This window comes from Hylobates moloch, unplaced genomic scaffold (genome assembly GCF_009828535.3).
Source record: "Hylobates moloch isolate HMO894 unplaced genomic scaffold, HMol_V3 SCAFFOLD_3, whole genome shotgun sequence".
In the NCBI taxonomy this organism is placed as follows: Eukaryota; Metazoa; Chordata; class Mammalia; order Primates; family Hylobatidae; genus Hylobates; species Hylobates moloch.
The window spans coordinates 64,420,560-64,437,083 of NW_026652278.1; the positions used below are offsets into that span (position 1 = coordinate 64,420,560).

Genomic DNA, 16,524 nt, shown 5'->3' on the forward strand with positions numbered 1-16,524 from the left:
TGTCCTCATTGTGGCTTCTCCTCCTAGAAATACATAGTGTGTGACTGAGTCAGTAAAATGTTTATTGAATAATGCTGTAGTATTTTAACATATACAACCATAATACAATCTCAGCTTCATTAGTTTAAAATACTTTTACCTGTAAGATTATTGATTCATAGTGGCATGTTGTCTCCCAATAGCATAGACATTTTTCTGCCGTCACCCTTGACAGTCATCTAACCCTTGCTTGAGTAATTCCATTGGCAAGGAGCTCTCACTTTTCACTGTTCTAATTGTTAGGAAGTTCTTGTATAAATTCCACTGAAATCTGCTCCCACTGACTTTAGTTATGCCATCTAGCACAAAATGAGTGTAATCTTTTATCTCTGAAATCATCATCCTCAAACTTAAGATCAGCCTGGCTTCCTTAAGCATGAGGATCTGGTCCTTGCTATATTGGTTGTCTTTCTGGATGTGTTTTAGCTGCTCACTGTTTGGATGTGCAGAATGGTTATAAGTGAATGACAGTGTGGCTCTCTACCTATAAGTGGCCTGGTGAAGGCTTGAGGCTGCCTCTGATCCCGGAGTGCGTTGCTCATTCCTCTGTGGTATAACAGGGTGCTGCATTATTTGACTCGATCATTTTTCTTTCTTTTTTTTTTTTTTTTTGAGATGGAGTCTAGCTCTGTCACCTAGGCTGGAGTGCAGTGGGCCCATCTCGGCTCACTGCAAGCTCCGCCTCCCGGGTTCATGCCATTCTCCTGCCTCAGCCTCCCGGGTAGCTGGGACTACAGGCGCCCGCCACCAGGCCTGGCTAATTTTTGTATTTTTAGTAGAGACGGGGTTTCACCATGTTAGCCAGGATGGTCTCGATCTCCTGACCTCGTGATCCACCTGCCTCAGCCTCCCAAAGTGCTGGGATTACAGGCATGAGCCACCGCGCCCGGCCGACTTGATCATTTTTCTTAATACTCCCATGGCATATCAATTCATAAAGAAGGATTGACTAAAACCTTCTAGTTCTTGCAACACTCATTAGACTGCTGCCTTTAGTGTTACTGCTTCAGTAACACTTCAGTTTTGCTTTTTTTTCAGCATTTATCTAAGATAAGGAAACACGTTAAATTTTGACATCTCTCTTCTAGATGAAGTAAAGAAGGTCTTAGACAAATTTTACAAGAGGAAAGAAATTCAGGAACTGGGTGCTGATTATGGACTTGATGGTAAGGCCCAAAACATCTTCATAGAGGTATTTTATTACCTTTTACAGTACAGCTTGGTCAGGATTGTGTGACCCCTTGTGTGACCTGGCTGTCGTAGTCTGGAGACACGTCCCTGCCCTTTGCTTCTGGCTGGGTGGGAGACGGGCGAGGCTCACCTGGTGAGCCATACTGCACAGCAGAGGAGCTGCAGCTGTGGCCTTCCTTCATGCTGTGCTAGGACTTCAGTTTTAGCCCAGATCGTAATAAATCAGCTGTACTACCAAAAAGAAAAAAAAAAGACTCTTTGATGAGTTTGGTGTGGTGTGTCTGTGTGCTTTTTAAAATGAGAACTACACCTTACATCTTTTTGTGTTTCTACAGCTCGTCTCTTCCACCAAGCTTTCATAAGCTTTAGAAATTATATTATGCAGTCTCATTCTCTGGATGTGGACATTCACATTGTTTTGAATGATATTTGCTTCGGTGCAGGCAAGTGTTTAGAGACTTTTTAAAATCCTGTTGAACATACCTTCTATTTCTTCTCAAACTTCATGCTCATTTCTCTAGAAGGGCTTATTTGGTTTAGAATGGGTCTGGTAACATCCTCTGTAAATAATTCAGTGCTTTGACAGGATGACTTCTAGGTTGTTTGCTTTTATATTGGGTCCCTGAGCTAGTTATGACATCACCCGTATGTCTTAGACTGGAGGAAGACTGGGGCCCAGTGAAATAAGCTCTCACACAAGTTAGAATTAGTGCATAGCAGATTCCATCTGTTTTTGCCACTGGCTTCCTTCTCCCTCATATCAGGACAAAGTTCTTGCTATAAAAGAAAAAGAAAGTCAAAATATCATAATTTTATTCCCACAGGCAGTTTGGCTTTGGTTATGTGTTTGACTCTTAGACCTGTACCTTGTGCCCAGCACTGAGAATACAATGCAGAATGGGACATGCCCCAGCCTCCTCTCAGAGCCACTAAGATGTGGAGAATTCTTGCTGAGGAACAAACACATGTTTTGCCTGTCTGTGGTTTTCGAGGTTTAAAAAATGTTTGCGCCTTCATCTCTGTAATGTACATGTCTAGGTTCTTTATTTTTAATTTAACTTTTGCCAATGCTAATCTTTGCCTGTTTGTACTAAAGGAGTAGAGCGTGGTGGTTGCTAGCCAATTTCCTGTTTTCCTGAAAATATAAATGAAATTAAAAGGAAAAAGTAAGACAAAACAGGATCCCAGAAAAGGATAAGGCCCGTAACTTCAGGACTTTTCTACTTTTTTTTTTCTTTTCTTCCTTTTTTTTTTTTTTTTTTTTTTCTGAGACAGGGTCTCACTCTGTCACCCAGGCTGGAGTGCAGTGGCTCAGTCTCAGCTCAGTGTGTAGCCTCAACCTCCTGGGCTCAAGCCATCCTTCCAGGTCGGCTTTCCAAAGTGCTGGGATTGTTGACGCGAGCTACTGTGCCCGGAGAGGACTTTTCATTTTACCCTGGCAATGCCCCCGCAACTTAGCTTGTTAAGAAAAAAGATTTCACTAAATTTAGTTACGAATTTTATGTTGATTGCACATGTTAATACAGTGTTTTATTTTCCAGCTCATGTGGATGATTTATTTCCATTTTTCTTGAGACATGCCAAACAAATATTTCCTGTGTTGGACTGTAAGGATGATCTACGTAAAATCAGTGACTTAAGAATACCACCTAACTGGTTAGTTTCTCCATTTGTGGATTTGAAATTTTCAGTTTCTAATCTTGGATGATTCATGGTCATTATTTTTTTTTATCGTATTCTAGATAACAAATTATAAGGAGTCTGGATTAGGTTGTTTTCCTAAAATAAAAAGAGGCAGTTAACTCTTTTAGGCAATTCACTGGTATCTCACCTTGATCCGGATTGAGTGTGGTTTTTAGGTTTTATTAGGGCAGATCTATAATAGCCCTGACTTAAGGATGTTGTCCTTAAGTCTAAACCATGGCCTTCCTGGTGTTTTAGCTGAGTGCCTGGGTGTTAATGAGTTCTTTCCACCATGGCTGGAACTGCAACATCCCCTAGCACTTGAGACATCTTTGAGACTTTCCACTCAAACCCTTGGTAGGCTGCTCATTCCTGGACCCTGCCGATTCTTACCTTGTACATGGTTAGCCCAGCCCTTGGCCAGGAACTCACAGGGAACCCCCACACAGACTTCTGGGCTCTCTTCTCTTCCACACTCTATGCACCCTTCTCTTCCACACTCTATTCTTCACATTTTAGCTGCTGAAGCAGCTCTGAACTTGATCTCTGCTGCCCGCTTCAGTGGGACTGTCATATTCTGCTTGGGTTCCACCTCCCTATGCCTTGCTGGGGTGCAGTACGGCTCATCCCAAGTGTTCTTTCCTTTCAAGGATTGCAGTCCTGCACTGCCTGTGGCCCATGTCCCCACACATTTACTGCATGTATTTTGCCCCGCTTTGTACTTGTTTTTTGTTTGTTTGTTTGTTTGTTTTTGAGGCAGAGTCTCACTCTGTCACCCAGGCTGGAGTGCAGTGGTGCATTCTCGGCTCACTGCAACCTCCACCTCCCAGGTTCAAGTGATTCTCCTGCCTCAGCCTCCTGAGTAGCTGGGATTACAGACATGTGCTACCACACCTGGCTAATTTTTGTATTTTTAATAGATACGGGGTCTCACCATGTTGGCCAGGCTGGTCTCGAACTCCTGACTTCAGGTGATCCTCCTGCCTTGACCTCCCAAAGTGCTGGGATTACAGGCGTGAGCCACCATGCCTCGCCTGTACTTGTTTTTAGTGGGAGGACGAGTCTAGTGCCAGTTATTCCACTATGGCCAGAGGTAGAAGACTCTGTTATTATATTTGTATATGTTGGAATTCAGGGGCCTAGGAATGTTTGCCTTTAGAGTTATGTGTTTAGCGCTGTGGGAATGATGTGAACATAGTATGGAACTGATAGCTTAAATTTATTTTTAGTAACCGCTGAGAAAAAGAGATTTGTACAATGGGAAAAATATCCAAGACATTAATTTGCATTTGGGTTTTTCTGTCCTCTAGTTAGTAAATGCCATTCTTGGAAAACAGTCATTTTAATGTGGATATGAAACCCATTGTTTAGTTTTTCAAAGACTTGATCTTGTGAATATTAAGAGGACATTTCATTTGGAATTTGTTTCATTTGCTATCTTTGCCAGGATGGATTTTGAGGTTAATGGATTAAGCTGTTTACCTATTCATGTTTTAGGTACCCAGATGCTAGAGCCATGCAGCGCAAGATAATATTTCATTCAGGCCCCACAAACAGTGGAAAGACTTATCACGCAATCCAGAAATACTTCTCAGCAAAGTCTGGAGTGTATTGTGGCCCTCTAAAATTACTGGCCCATGAGATCTTCGAAAAGAGTAATGCTGCTGTCAGTATATTACCAAATATTTGCTCGTTTTTTTCTTAATTTTCTTTTTTGGTGGGAGTGGGAAAAGATGTTTGTAGTAATTTACTGTTAACAAGAAATTACCATATTTCATCGTTATCTAAGAGGCTGTCAGTTGTAAGATGTACCATTATTTTATATACAGTTAGGAAGAAAGAAAAAGATGCTTCCAGCTGACTCTGACATGCTATCAATTCTTTTTTTTTTTGAGATGGAGTCTCGCTCTGTTGCCCCGGCTGGAGTGCAGTGGCGCGATCTCGGCTCACTGCAACCTCCACCTCTCGGGTTCACGCCATTCTCTTGCCTCAGCCTCCCCAGTAGCTGGGACTACAGGTGCCCGCCACCACGCCCGGCTAATTTTTTGTATTTTTAGTAGAGACGGGGTTTCACCGTGTTAGCCAGGATGGTCTCGATCTCCTGACCTCGTGATCTGCCCGTCTCGGCCTCCCAAAGTGCTGGGATTACAGGCGTGAGCCACCGCGCCCGACTCTGTCAATTCTTAAGATGCATCTTGATTTCAGAGATACAAAAACGTGAAAACATGTGCCAGTACAGTGAATGAAATACAATATTAAAGAACATTTTACATATGTAGAGAAATGCAGAAAGTAACATACAAAGAAGCTTGAACCTATTACACCACCTCATCATATCTTAACATTTTATCATACTTGCTCCACTTACTTTTTTAAGAAATAAAATATTGTTGCTATAGTCAAAACTCTGTAGTTCTTTCCCCCCTCAGTTAAGCACTACTCTATGATATTTAATTTACCTTTTATAGATTAGACCTCTGATGCTATCAGCTAGAACTAATGATAAAGACTGAAGCCACCTTTTCAAAACTGAAAGGACTGAATCCCTGTGGTCTGAGGCATCATTTTCACTAAATGGGCTACATTTTGGTTCATTGTTTTATTATGACTTTATAATGTGAGTTTAACCAGTTTTGGTAGGTAATTTGCATTCTCTTTTTTTTTTTTCTGAACAGTTTGAGTAATTTACATACATAATGCCTCTTTATCTGTAAATACTTGAGAATATGTTTCCTCAGAACAAACTTTTATATAACCACAGGATATTTGTCTGAGGCAGGACATTTAATATTGATAGATTACTCTTACTTAATACACAATCCATATTCAAATTTTATCAATTGTCCAATTACACCCCATCCTCCACCCCTCCAGGGTTCTTTTCAGGGTCTCACACTGTATTTAGTTGTCATATCTCTAGTTTCCATTAATCTTGGACGGTTCCTCGGTCTTCCTTTGTCTTTCATAACCCGAACATTTTGGAAGACTACAGGTCAGTTATGTTGTGAACTGTCTCAGTTTGGATGTGTCTGGTGTTTCCCCATGATTAGATTCAGGCCATTATGACCAGCCATCCCAGTTTGCCTGGACTTCTCCAGAATTAGCACCAAGAATCCTCCATTCTAGGGAACCCATTAGTCCTAGACAAACCAGAATGGTTGATCACCCTGGTACAGCATTAATGTTGGTCCCTCTCAGGGAATTATAATAGGAGGTCTTTACATTCTTAAATTGTATTTATAATGTTCTTCTTGAATATAGAAACAACTCATTTTAATGAAGTCGAATAGTTCAGAGATGTACGAAGTTAAAATGTGAAACTGCTGCAGTGTCTCATGCTTTTGTTACCTGAGGATTTAGCTGATTTGAGATGTTTCCAGGTTTACCCAGGTTGTGTAAGAGAGTGGCTCTTATTTTACTTTATTTTTTAGAAAAGGGAAAAAAGCATTGGGAATTTTTTTTTTTTTTTTTTTTGAGACAGTCTTGCTCTGTCTCCAGGGGCTGGAGTGCAGTGGCATGATCTCGGCTCACTGCAACCTCCATCTCCCAGTTCAAGTGATTCCCCTGCCTCAGCCTCCCAAGTAGCTGGGACTACAGGTGTGCACCACCACTCCCAGCTAATTTTTGTATTTTTAATAGAGATGGGGTTTCATCATGTTGGCCAGGCTGGTCTCTATCTCTTGACCTTGTGATCTGCCCACCTCAGCCTCCCAAAGTGCTGGGATTACAGGCATGAGCCACCATGTCCGGCCGTGGGAACATTATGTTTTAACTGTGAAACAAACTAATTTGGTGGTAGTGGAGAGAACACTCTGTTAAATATCCAAAACGTATTTTTGCATTATTTTCAATAATTCTAGGGTTTTTTCTGTCTTTCTAGGGTGTGCCATGTGACTTGGTGACAGGTGAAGATCGTGTGACAGTTCAGCCAAATGGGAAACAGGCTTCACATGTTTCTTGTACAGTTGAGATGTGCAGTGTTACAACTCCTTGTATGTATATGCTGTTTAAGAAACTATGGTTTGGTATTTTTAATTTTTTTTTTTTTCGAGACAGAGACTTGCTCTGTCGCCCAGGCTGGAGTGCAACGGTACTATCTCGGCTCACTGCAACCTCTGCCTCCCCGGTTCAAGCAATTCTCCTGCCTCAGCCTCCCAAGTAGCCGGGATTACAGGCACCCGCCACCACACCCAGCTAATTTTTGTGTTCTTAATAGAGATGGGGTTTCCCCATGTTGGTCAGGCTGGTCTCAAACTCCCAACCTCAGGTGATCTGCCCACCTCGGCCTCCCAAAGTACTGGGATTACAGGCATGAGCCACTGCGCCTGGCCATGGTATTTTTAATTTGAAAATACACTTGAACATGTGAAATACGATATTTTTGTGTGAAGAAAAAATTTAAAAATCTAGAAAAAGAAGAGAATAAGTATGACAAACATGTGATCCTGCCACCACTGACAAATGCTTGCACCTGAAGTTCTTTCCCTTTTTCTCTTAAAAGAGCTAAAATGTTAATAAGTATAATTGAAATTTCCTTTGTACCACTCTCCAGTTTAATTCCTCTCTCCTCTTTTGTTCTAACTAGTAACAGATATTTGGTGTGTATAGTTTTCCTGTCTCTTTTCAGGATATATATTATATCATTGATACGTATTATCAGTATTCTAGATTGCTGTGTTTTAAAACATTTATGTGATTATTATATTATTATTGTTCTACCACTTGCATGTTTACTCCACAAATGTGTTTAGATCTATCTAGTCTTATTGAAGTATCTATAGCTACATATTTGTAGTTATTTCATTTAAACTGTTTTATATTATTCCATCTTAGGACTGAAATTATTTGTTCCCCATTTGTTAAAGGATATTTAGGTTGTTTAAAGTTTTTTCCTGTTATGTACACTGCCACAATGAGCTTCTATTGAAAGTTGTTTTGTTTTGTTTTTGAGTCAGGGTCTCACTGTGTCACCCAGGCTGAAGTGCAATGGCGCAGTCATAGCTTACTGCAGCCTTGACCTCCTGGGCTCAAGCAGTCCTTCCACCTTAGCTTCCTGAGTAGCTACAACTACAGGTGTGAGCCATCACACCCAGCTAATTTTTATTAATAAATTTTTTGTGGAGATGGGTTCTTGCTGTGTTGCCCAGACTGGTCTCTAACTCCTGGCCTCGTGTGGTCCTCCCACCTAGGTCTCCCAAAGCAGTGGGATTACAGGTATAACCCACCGTACCTGGCCTTAACATTTAAGTGAAAATTAACTTTTTCCTTATTATGTAAGCAATCATATCTTCGTTATTGAAAATATAAAAATGTAAGCAAGCAAACAGAAGAAAACAAACGTACATAATTTCCCAGTCCCACCTATCCAGAATCAATAGGTGTTAATTAACCCTATATATTTTCCAGACTTTGTCAATATTTGTGTTCATGTTCTATATGCATATAGTTATGTATGCATGGTGGGTATATATATTAAACAAATAGGAAGGTACTTTACTATTTGGTAGCTTGCTTTTTTTCATTTTAATAATCAACTTCGTGAGATGAATAGATTTTAAAAAATCAATACATTATAAAGTAATATATTGTACAATAGCACAGAAGTTTATAAATCAGAATTTCTTATCTACGTCTTCTCTTCTAGTCTTGTTTGTACATATCCAGATCACTAAGTACTTTTTTTTTGAGACAGAGTCTCACTCCTGTCGTCCAGGTGGTAGTGCAGTGGCTCGATCATGGCTTATTGCAGTTGTGACCTCCTGGGCTCAAACAATCCTCCCGCCTCATTTTTAAATTTTTTTTTGTAGAGAAGAGGTCTCACTTCCTTGCCCAGGCTGGCCTCAAACTCCTGGGCTCAAGCGATCCACCTTGCCTCGGCCTCCCAAAGTTCTGGGATTACAGGCATGAGCCACCATGTCCGGCCTCAATAAGTAATTTTTAATCTGATGATTTTTCAATATAAAATTAGCTTTCTTTACTTTCCTAAGTGTCATTGTATTTTTAAATGTTCTCTTTTCAATTCTGTAGTATTTGGGGAAGAAAGTAAAAATATAATATATGAATTACAGGGAATAGAATAAGGTATTTGGAAGCATTTTAGCTTTAGAAAATGAGATGAGACACTACTTTTTGCCATAGCGATGGATTTAAAACCCCTAACAATGAGCATGACTGAAGCCCAAGGAATTATTCCTTCCACTTCACTTTCTGCTCCTGAGAGCTGCCTGGTTTCCTGTGGTAGAGATGCTTCATTAGTAAATGAAGGGCTGTCACCTCCTTGTTCTGGAACTTGCGTTCTTTTACTTCTGTCCAGATGTGATAGTTCTCATCAGACAAATTCCCCAGGCTGTCTCTTAGATTGCAAAAAAACAGGACAAGTGGAACTGCTCAGTTTGGGAGGCAGTGTGGTAGAGTACCTAAGAGTATGGACTTGGAGCTGGGTGTGGTGACTTGTGCCTATTAATTCTGGCTACTTAAGAGATTGAGATGGGAGGATCGCATGAGGCCAGGAGTTCGAGGCCAGCCTGAGCAACACAGCAAGACCCTCATCTCCAAAGAAAAAAAAATTTTTTTTTTTGAGCTGGAGTCTTGCTGTGTTGCCCAGGCTCGAGTGCAGTAGTGCAATCTTGGCTCACTGCAGCCTCCACCTCCCGGGTTCAAGTGATTCTCCTGCCTCAGCCTCCAGAGTAGCTGGGACTACAGGCGCATGCCACCACACCCGGCTAATTTTTGTATCTTTAGTAGAGACGGGGTTTCACCATGTTGGCCAGGATGGTCTCGATCACCTGACCTTATGATCCGCCCGCCTCGGCCTCCCAAGAAGATGTTTTTAAAATTAGCTGGTCATGGTGCTGCGTGCCTGTAGTCCCAGCTACTTGGAAGCTGAGGCAAGAGGATTGCTTGAGCCTAGGAGTTTAAAGTTACAGTGAGCTATGGTTGTGCCACTGGACTTAGGCTGTATGACAGTGAGACACTGTTAGGAAGATCACTTTCAACCCAGGAGTTCAAGGCCATCCTGAGCAACAGTGAGACTCTGTATCTAAATTAAAAAGAAAAAAAAAAGAGTATAGACTTTGGAGCTAGATGGCCTGGGTTTGAATTTCATCTCTACACTTACTTAGTATATAACTTAAAGCAAGTAACTTAATTTCTCTGGGCCTCTGACTTTTCTGTCAAATGGAGATAGTGATAATACTTAACCTCATAGATTTGTTGTGAGGATTAAGGAGGAGGTACTTAAGAGGAGGTAAAACACTTAGAACAAACCTGCCGGAAAAGAGGAACCCAGTAAATGATGGTGGTAGTGGTGATGGTGATGCTTGAATTTTGATGTTGGAATTTGTTTATAATACTATTTAAGTAGATGGTATTGCTCATGTTAACTTTTTTATTTTAAGATGAAGTGGCTGTAATTGATGAAATTCAAATGATTAGAGATCCAGCCAGAGGATGGGCCTGGACCAGAGCACTTCTAGGTTGGTGGTCGTAATGCTATAAAACCTGTGCTTCATGACATCTGTGCTGAGATGCATTTTTATCTGCTTGCCATTGCCAACCAAATAGAGTCACCTAGAACCTTTCTTTTTGACACAAAAAAGTCAACTAAGTATGAGTTTTTATTTTCTAAATATTATTTTAATAATGGGAAATCCATTTTTTCGTGTGCTAAAACTAGCATAACTATGTAATTAAAGTTAAAATGTTCAAATCTCATATTTACACAACTAAAATTTATATTTTGGTGTGTTTCATGCTAGTCTTTTTTTTTGTATGTGCATATGGTGTTTTGAGAACATCTAATTTTGTATCTTGCTTTTTTTCAGTTCTGTTTTTCATGTGACATTTTTCATATTACATATTAATATGATCACATATCTCTATTGAAAGGCAATGCCATAATTTGCTCCATAGAGTTGAACCTTTTTTTCCCTATTACTAATAACCCTGCAGTAAAAATCTTTGTGGCCAAACCTTTTTATTTTTTGAGACAGGGTCTTGCTCTGATGCCCAGGTTGGAGTGTGGTGGCGCAGTTGTGGCTCACTGCAGCCTTGACCTCCTGGGCTCAAGCAGTCCTCCCATCTCGGTCTCCCGAGTAGCTGGGACCACAGCTGTTTGCCAACATGCCCCCTGGTTAATTTTAAAATTTTTTGTAAAGACAGAGTCTCCCTATGTTGCCCAGGCTGGTCTTGAACTCCTGGGTTCAAGCACTCTTCCCACCTCATCCTCCCCAAATGCTGGGATTACAGGCATGAGCCACTACACCCAGCTTATTTTTTATTTTTTTAAATTATTTCTTTAGGATAGGCTCCTATAAGTGGAATTCTTGAGGTCCATAGACATGAATGAACATTTCTACTGCTTGATGTTGGAGTGAATTTTTGATCATGTTTTAGGGCAGGTGTTTTCAAATTTAAAAACAAATAGCTGAACTTGGCCAGGTGCGGTGGCTCACGCCTGTAATCCCAGCAGTTTGGGAGGCCGAGGCTGGCCGATAGCTTGAGGCAAGGAATTCAAGACCAGCTTGGCCAACATGGCGAAACCCCGTCTCTACTAAAAATATAAAAATTAGCCAGGCGTGGTGGTGCATGCCTGTAATCCCAGCTACTCCAGAGGCTGAGGCACGAGAATCACTTGAGCCTGGAAAGGAGATACTGCAGTGAACCACAGTGAACCGAGATCATGCCACTGCACTCCAGCCTGGGCGACAGAGCAAGACTCTGTCTCACGAAGAAAAAAAAAAAGCTGAACTCTTTTTTTTAAACAAAGAGTATACATTGAAGCCTGTTATGTAAAATACGTGGAAGTGGATCTGCTCAGGGATAAGGAGCTTGCAGTTTCTTCTGCCCTCCAACCCCTAACCTCTGAGGTACCTCAGCGATTCCATGGAGCCTAATTTGAAAAATACAAGTATAGGACCTGTGTTCAGTACTTAGCATCGAAATGCCAGCTTCTAATCCTGGCTCGTTTCACTCTGATAGAGTTGAAACTTCGGCCAAAGCAATTTACAAGTCCTGAGATTAATAAAAATTGGATAATCTTTGCCCACTAGAAGTTGGTGATTATTTCAAAGTTTGCATCAGAGATAATATTTTTGAAAATATTTGGTAAGGTTGTAAAGCAATATGTAAGCCAACGTAAAGTACTTTGGCTATGTAAAATGTTGTATATTTAATTATAAATCTTTAAAATTAAGAAACCCAGTTTTGCATTGACAGGACTGTGTGCCAAAGAGGTTCATTTGTGTGGAGAACCTGCTGCTATTGACCTGGTGACGGAGCTTATGTACACAACGGGGGAGGAAGTGGAGGTATTCGATTAGATGCTTTGTTCTCCAGGTGGCATGTCAGATAGTCCAGAGTACCTAGGCAGTGGCTTCAGAGGCCCTAGATAATGCCAATGTCAGAACTTAACTAAAAAGAAAGCTTCATTTTCTTGTGATCAACTAGACCATATATATGTAATTGAACCTTATGATCTGAAGTTCTGACAAGAGTGGTCGTCACACCCTAAGTCTTCCAAAAGTACAGGAAATTCTTCACTTCTTGACAAAACCTTGTGGGGCTTGAGTAGATCTCTTCAAATTAAACAAATCAGTACTCTTAGAAGTTGGAGACCCAGCAAGTTTGTCATTTTCAAAGTCTTGTATGTCAGATATTGGGGCCTTTGATACACATCTAATTGCCAGACACCGTTTATATTCCTTTTTGAAATTCTTAGAGTTGGAAGTAACTGGTTTCCTTTTAATCCTACTTCTCTTTTTCTTTATCAGAGTTCTATAATAAAATGAATTATTATTATTATTATTATTATTATTATTTTTGAGACAAGGTCTCACTCTGTTACCCAGGCTGGAGTGCTGTGGTGCAGTCACAACTCACTGCAGTTTCAGCCTCCTGGACTCGAGTGATCCTCCCACTTCAGCCTCCTGAATAGCTGGGACTGCAGGTGTTTGCCACCATGCCCATCTAATTTTTTATTTTTTGAGCAGAGGGCATCTCACTATGCTACCAAGGCTGGTCTCGAACTCCAGTGCTCAAGCAATTCTCCCACCTTGGCCTCCCAAAGTGCTGGGATTATAAGCATAAGCCAAGGAAATAGTTTTGAATTAGCCTGTTATTTTAGTTTTGTGCTCAGTTTTCAAGGAGAGATGGTGGAATGTAGTGGAAGAAATTTTGGAGTCCATTCTGTGTTTTGCCATTCTTAGCTTTGCATTCTTTAGACAAGTCACAGAAGGTTAGACTTGCAAAATGTGCCTCAGACATTAGTTTTTTATTGGACTCAGTTTTACTATTTTATAAAAATGGAAATAGCAGTTAATAACCTTTCTGAACATAACACATTGCCATGAAAATGAAATATATGAGAAAAAGCTTTGAAAATAGATGAAACACTCCTTTCATCTTATTAATTTAGAGATGCCAGTGAGAAGTGATGGTAACACTTATAATATCAAAATAAATGTTTTTCTGTGTTTTCTTTTGAAAAACATTGGTACTTATCAGTTTTTAGCTACTCTTAACTGCATTACAAGCTTTTCACTTAATTACTAGTCGCAAGAAGTTGAGTTGGGTGTGTCATCTTGCCATTTCATGTCTTTATTGTAGGTTCGAGACTATAAGAGGCTTACCCCCATTTCCGTGCTGGACCATGCACTAGAATCTTTAGATAACCTTCGGCCTGGGGACTGCATTGTCTGTTTTAGCAAGAATGATATTTATTCTGTGAGTCGGCAGATTGAAATTCGGGGATTAGAATCAGCTGTTATATATGGCAGTCTCCCACCTGGTAATTATTGACTTTCCTCATGACAAGATATGAAATCTCCTATCTTTGCAATTTATGTTGAGATATGTATATAAAAAAGTAAACAATATTGAATTAAGCTGCTTGATGTATTGGTAATTTGTTAAACGTCATATAAAATAAATAATTTTCTATTTCATCTTAGTGGAAATAGAAGTATTTTAATTATAGTTCTTGTTAGTTGCTGCTATTATTAGACTGTATATTAAATGTTGAGTTTATTATTTTCTTACAGAAATGTCATTGAAATCTGGACTTGACCATGTCCTTTTAAGTTGTAGTCCTGAAATCTGTGTCCTCAGGAATAAGGCTAGTGTGGTGGGGGATTGTGTTGCTATATGACGGAGTATTTGAAGGAATGGGTGTAAAGGATAAGTGGCTCCTTGAAGATATGAAGAAATAAAGTTTGAAACAGTAAAGGTTTTATTATTAAAAATGGGAAGAACAGGAGGTGAAGGTTTCCAAGATGTACTTAGCTTGATGTAATAAAAGACTGAGAACACTGATTTAACATAAATTGTTCTTGTTTTAGGGACCAAACTTGCTCAAGCAAAAAAGTTTAATGATCCCAATGACCCATGCAAAATCTTGGTTGCTACAGATGCAATTGGCATGGGACTTAATTTGTAAGTAATTTGTTTTTAATAAGCATGAATATTCGGTGAGTTAAATGGTGGTTTTTTTGTTTTTCAATTTTCTAATTGGCATTAATGACTAAGCACTTTGATTTGGGAGAATAAATATTATAGGCTAGATTTGAGATTTATCTTGCCTACACCTGTTGAGGGAAATAAAAAGAAAATATTAAATAGTGCCAGGACTTTTTTTAGGGGCAGGGTCTTGCTCTGTCCACGCTGGAGTGCAGTGATCCAGTTGTAGCTCAATGCAGTCTTGAACTCCTGAGCCCAAGTGATCCTCCTGCCTCAACCTCCAGAGTAGCTGGGACCACAGGCGCACACCACAAAGCCTGGTTTTTTTTTTTTTTGTTTTTTGTTTTTTTGGGTAGTGACAAGGTCTTACCCTGTTGCCCCAGCTAGTCGCTAACTGCTGGCCTCCAGTGATCCTCCCACCTCAGCCTCCCAAAGTACTAGGATTACAGGCATGAGCCACTACACTCGGCCCACACTAGGACGTTTGAATGCTGCCCTCCACTACTGCTAACCTATTGTACTATGTCACTTTATTTTCAGTTTCTCAGTCAGATGTCCGAGTGCCTATTATGCATGTGGGGCTAGTTATTATCTCTAAATGGTAACAGTGTTAAACCTAAATATTATTTATTTATGTATTTATTTATTTTTGAGACAGAGCCTCACTCTGTGCCCCACACTGGAGTATAGTGGTGTGATATGGCTCACCACAGCTTCAAACTCCTGGGCTCAAGCGGTCTTCCTGCCTCAGCCCCCTGTAGAGCTACAGGCACACACCACTGAACCCAGCTGATGTTTTTAATTTTTTGTAGAGGCTTGGGTCTTGCTATGTTGCCCAGGCTGGTTCTGAACTCCTGGCCTCAAAACAATCCTCCTGCCTCAGCCTCCCAAAGTGCTGGGATTATGGGTGTGAGCCACTGTGCCAGATGTTCCTTAATTTTGTAAGTGGCAGTCAAGGTTGCAAGAGGACCTAAGCTGGTATTGGAGTGAGCATTATGCAAGTATTGGAGGGTTTTTCATACAGTCTGCAGGATCACTTTTATTTCTGTTTCAGGAGCATAAGGAGAATTATTTTTTACTCCCTTATAAAGCCCAGTATCAATGAAAAGGGAGAGAAAGAACTAGAACCAATCACAACCTCTCAAGCCCTGCAGATTGCTGGCAGAGCTGGCAGATTCAGCTCGCGGTTTAAAGAAGGAGAGGTTACAACAATGAATCACAAAGATCTCAGTTTATTAAAGGAAATTTTGAAGAGACCTGTGGATCCCATAAGGGTAAGGTGTAACATGTTAATTACTACTTCTCTGTGGAGGACAGTCATTCTTTCCCTCACCCACCATCCAGACTCTCACCTCAGACACATTTCTGGATACAGACATAAGTGAAAGAAAATTTTGTGCCATGAAAACTGCATTAAAAAAAGCCCTACTTTACTGCTTTGGAGAGCCACAGAGATCTGATCAGAGAATGGTATGCAAGTGAAGGTCCAGATTGACAAAGTCTAGTGAGCCTGATTTGCCTTTACTTCCTTCCGGAATCTAGCAGCGGGAAGGAACAGGGAAGAAAGGAGTTTCTTCAGCTGAGCACACAGAGCTACATTAGTGGACTGAAAAATGACCAGAAGCCTGAATATAGACGAAACCCTTGAGCATGGGGCAAAAACAGCCTTAAGCAATACAACTTCATCCAGTGAGGAGAAGGTTAAATTTTGGTTAATATTGGTTAATGAGTTAGAATTGTACATATTTGAAACAAACTTTCTAGTAATAGTTAAAATTTAAAGTTCCCTGGAAAATTCACCTACATGGCTTATCTCATTTGTCTGTGACACTAGATGAAGGGGAATATAGACATGAGATCATGCAGGGAGAAGCATGCAGGGAGAAGCTTCCAAGGGAAGGCTGTCCTGGAATCATTTCTGTAACTTCTTAGCAGTACAGTTAGGTTCGTGGGTGGCTCCCGTGACCTCCCTGCTTCCCTCCTGGGCACCTCATGTCTTGGACTCTTCTTCCCTCCCTTATGACTAATCTCTCTTGCCTCTTTTCCTCTTTGTCTTTTTCATTCACTTTCTCCGTTTCATACTTCGTTCCTTATACTTACCTGTGGCCATGTCCTAACGCTGTAATGTGTAGTTAAAGAGAACTCACTTCCAGTTTA

The 16,524-nt window shown here is 40.5% G+C and overlaps 1 protein-coding gene across 1 annotated transcript in view; it reads left to right on the plus strand.

Annotated features, from left to right (window-relative positions):
• Nucleotides 1-16,524, plus strand: part of SUPV3L1 (Suv3 like RNA helicase) — a 29,010-nt gene that overhangs the window by 4,647 nt on the left and 7,839 nt on the right. Inside the window, exons 2-11 of the mRNA XM_032138857.2 lie at nt 1,128-1,205; nt 1,566-1,673; nt 2,772-2,886; nt 4,411-4,579; nt 6,794-6,905; nt 10,311-10,388; nt 12,130-12,221; nt 13,519-13,699; nt 14,250-14,343; nt 15,422-15,641. Of these exons, the coding sequence (XP_031994748.1) occupies nt 1,128-1,205; nt 1,566-1,673; nt 2,772-2,886; nt 4,411-4,579; nt 6,794-6,905; nt 10,311-10,388; nt 12,130-12,221; nt 13,519-13,699; nt 14,250-14,343; nt 15,422-15,641 (1,247 nt within the window). The remainder of the gene's footprint in view (nt 1-1,127; nt 1,206-1,565; nt 1,674-2,771; nt 2,887-4,410; nt 4,580-6,793; nt 6,906-10,310; nt 10,389-12,129; nt 12,222-13,518; nt 13,700-14,249; nt 14,344-15,421; nt 15,642-16,524) is intronic.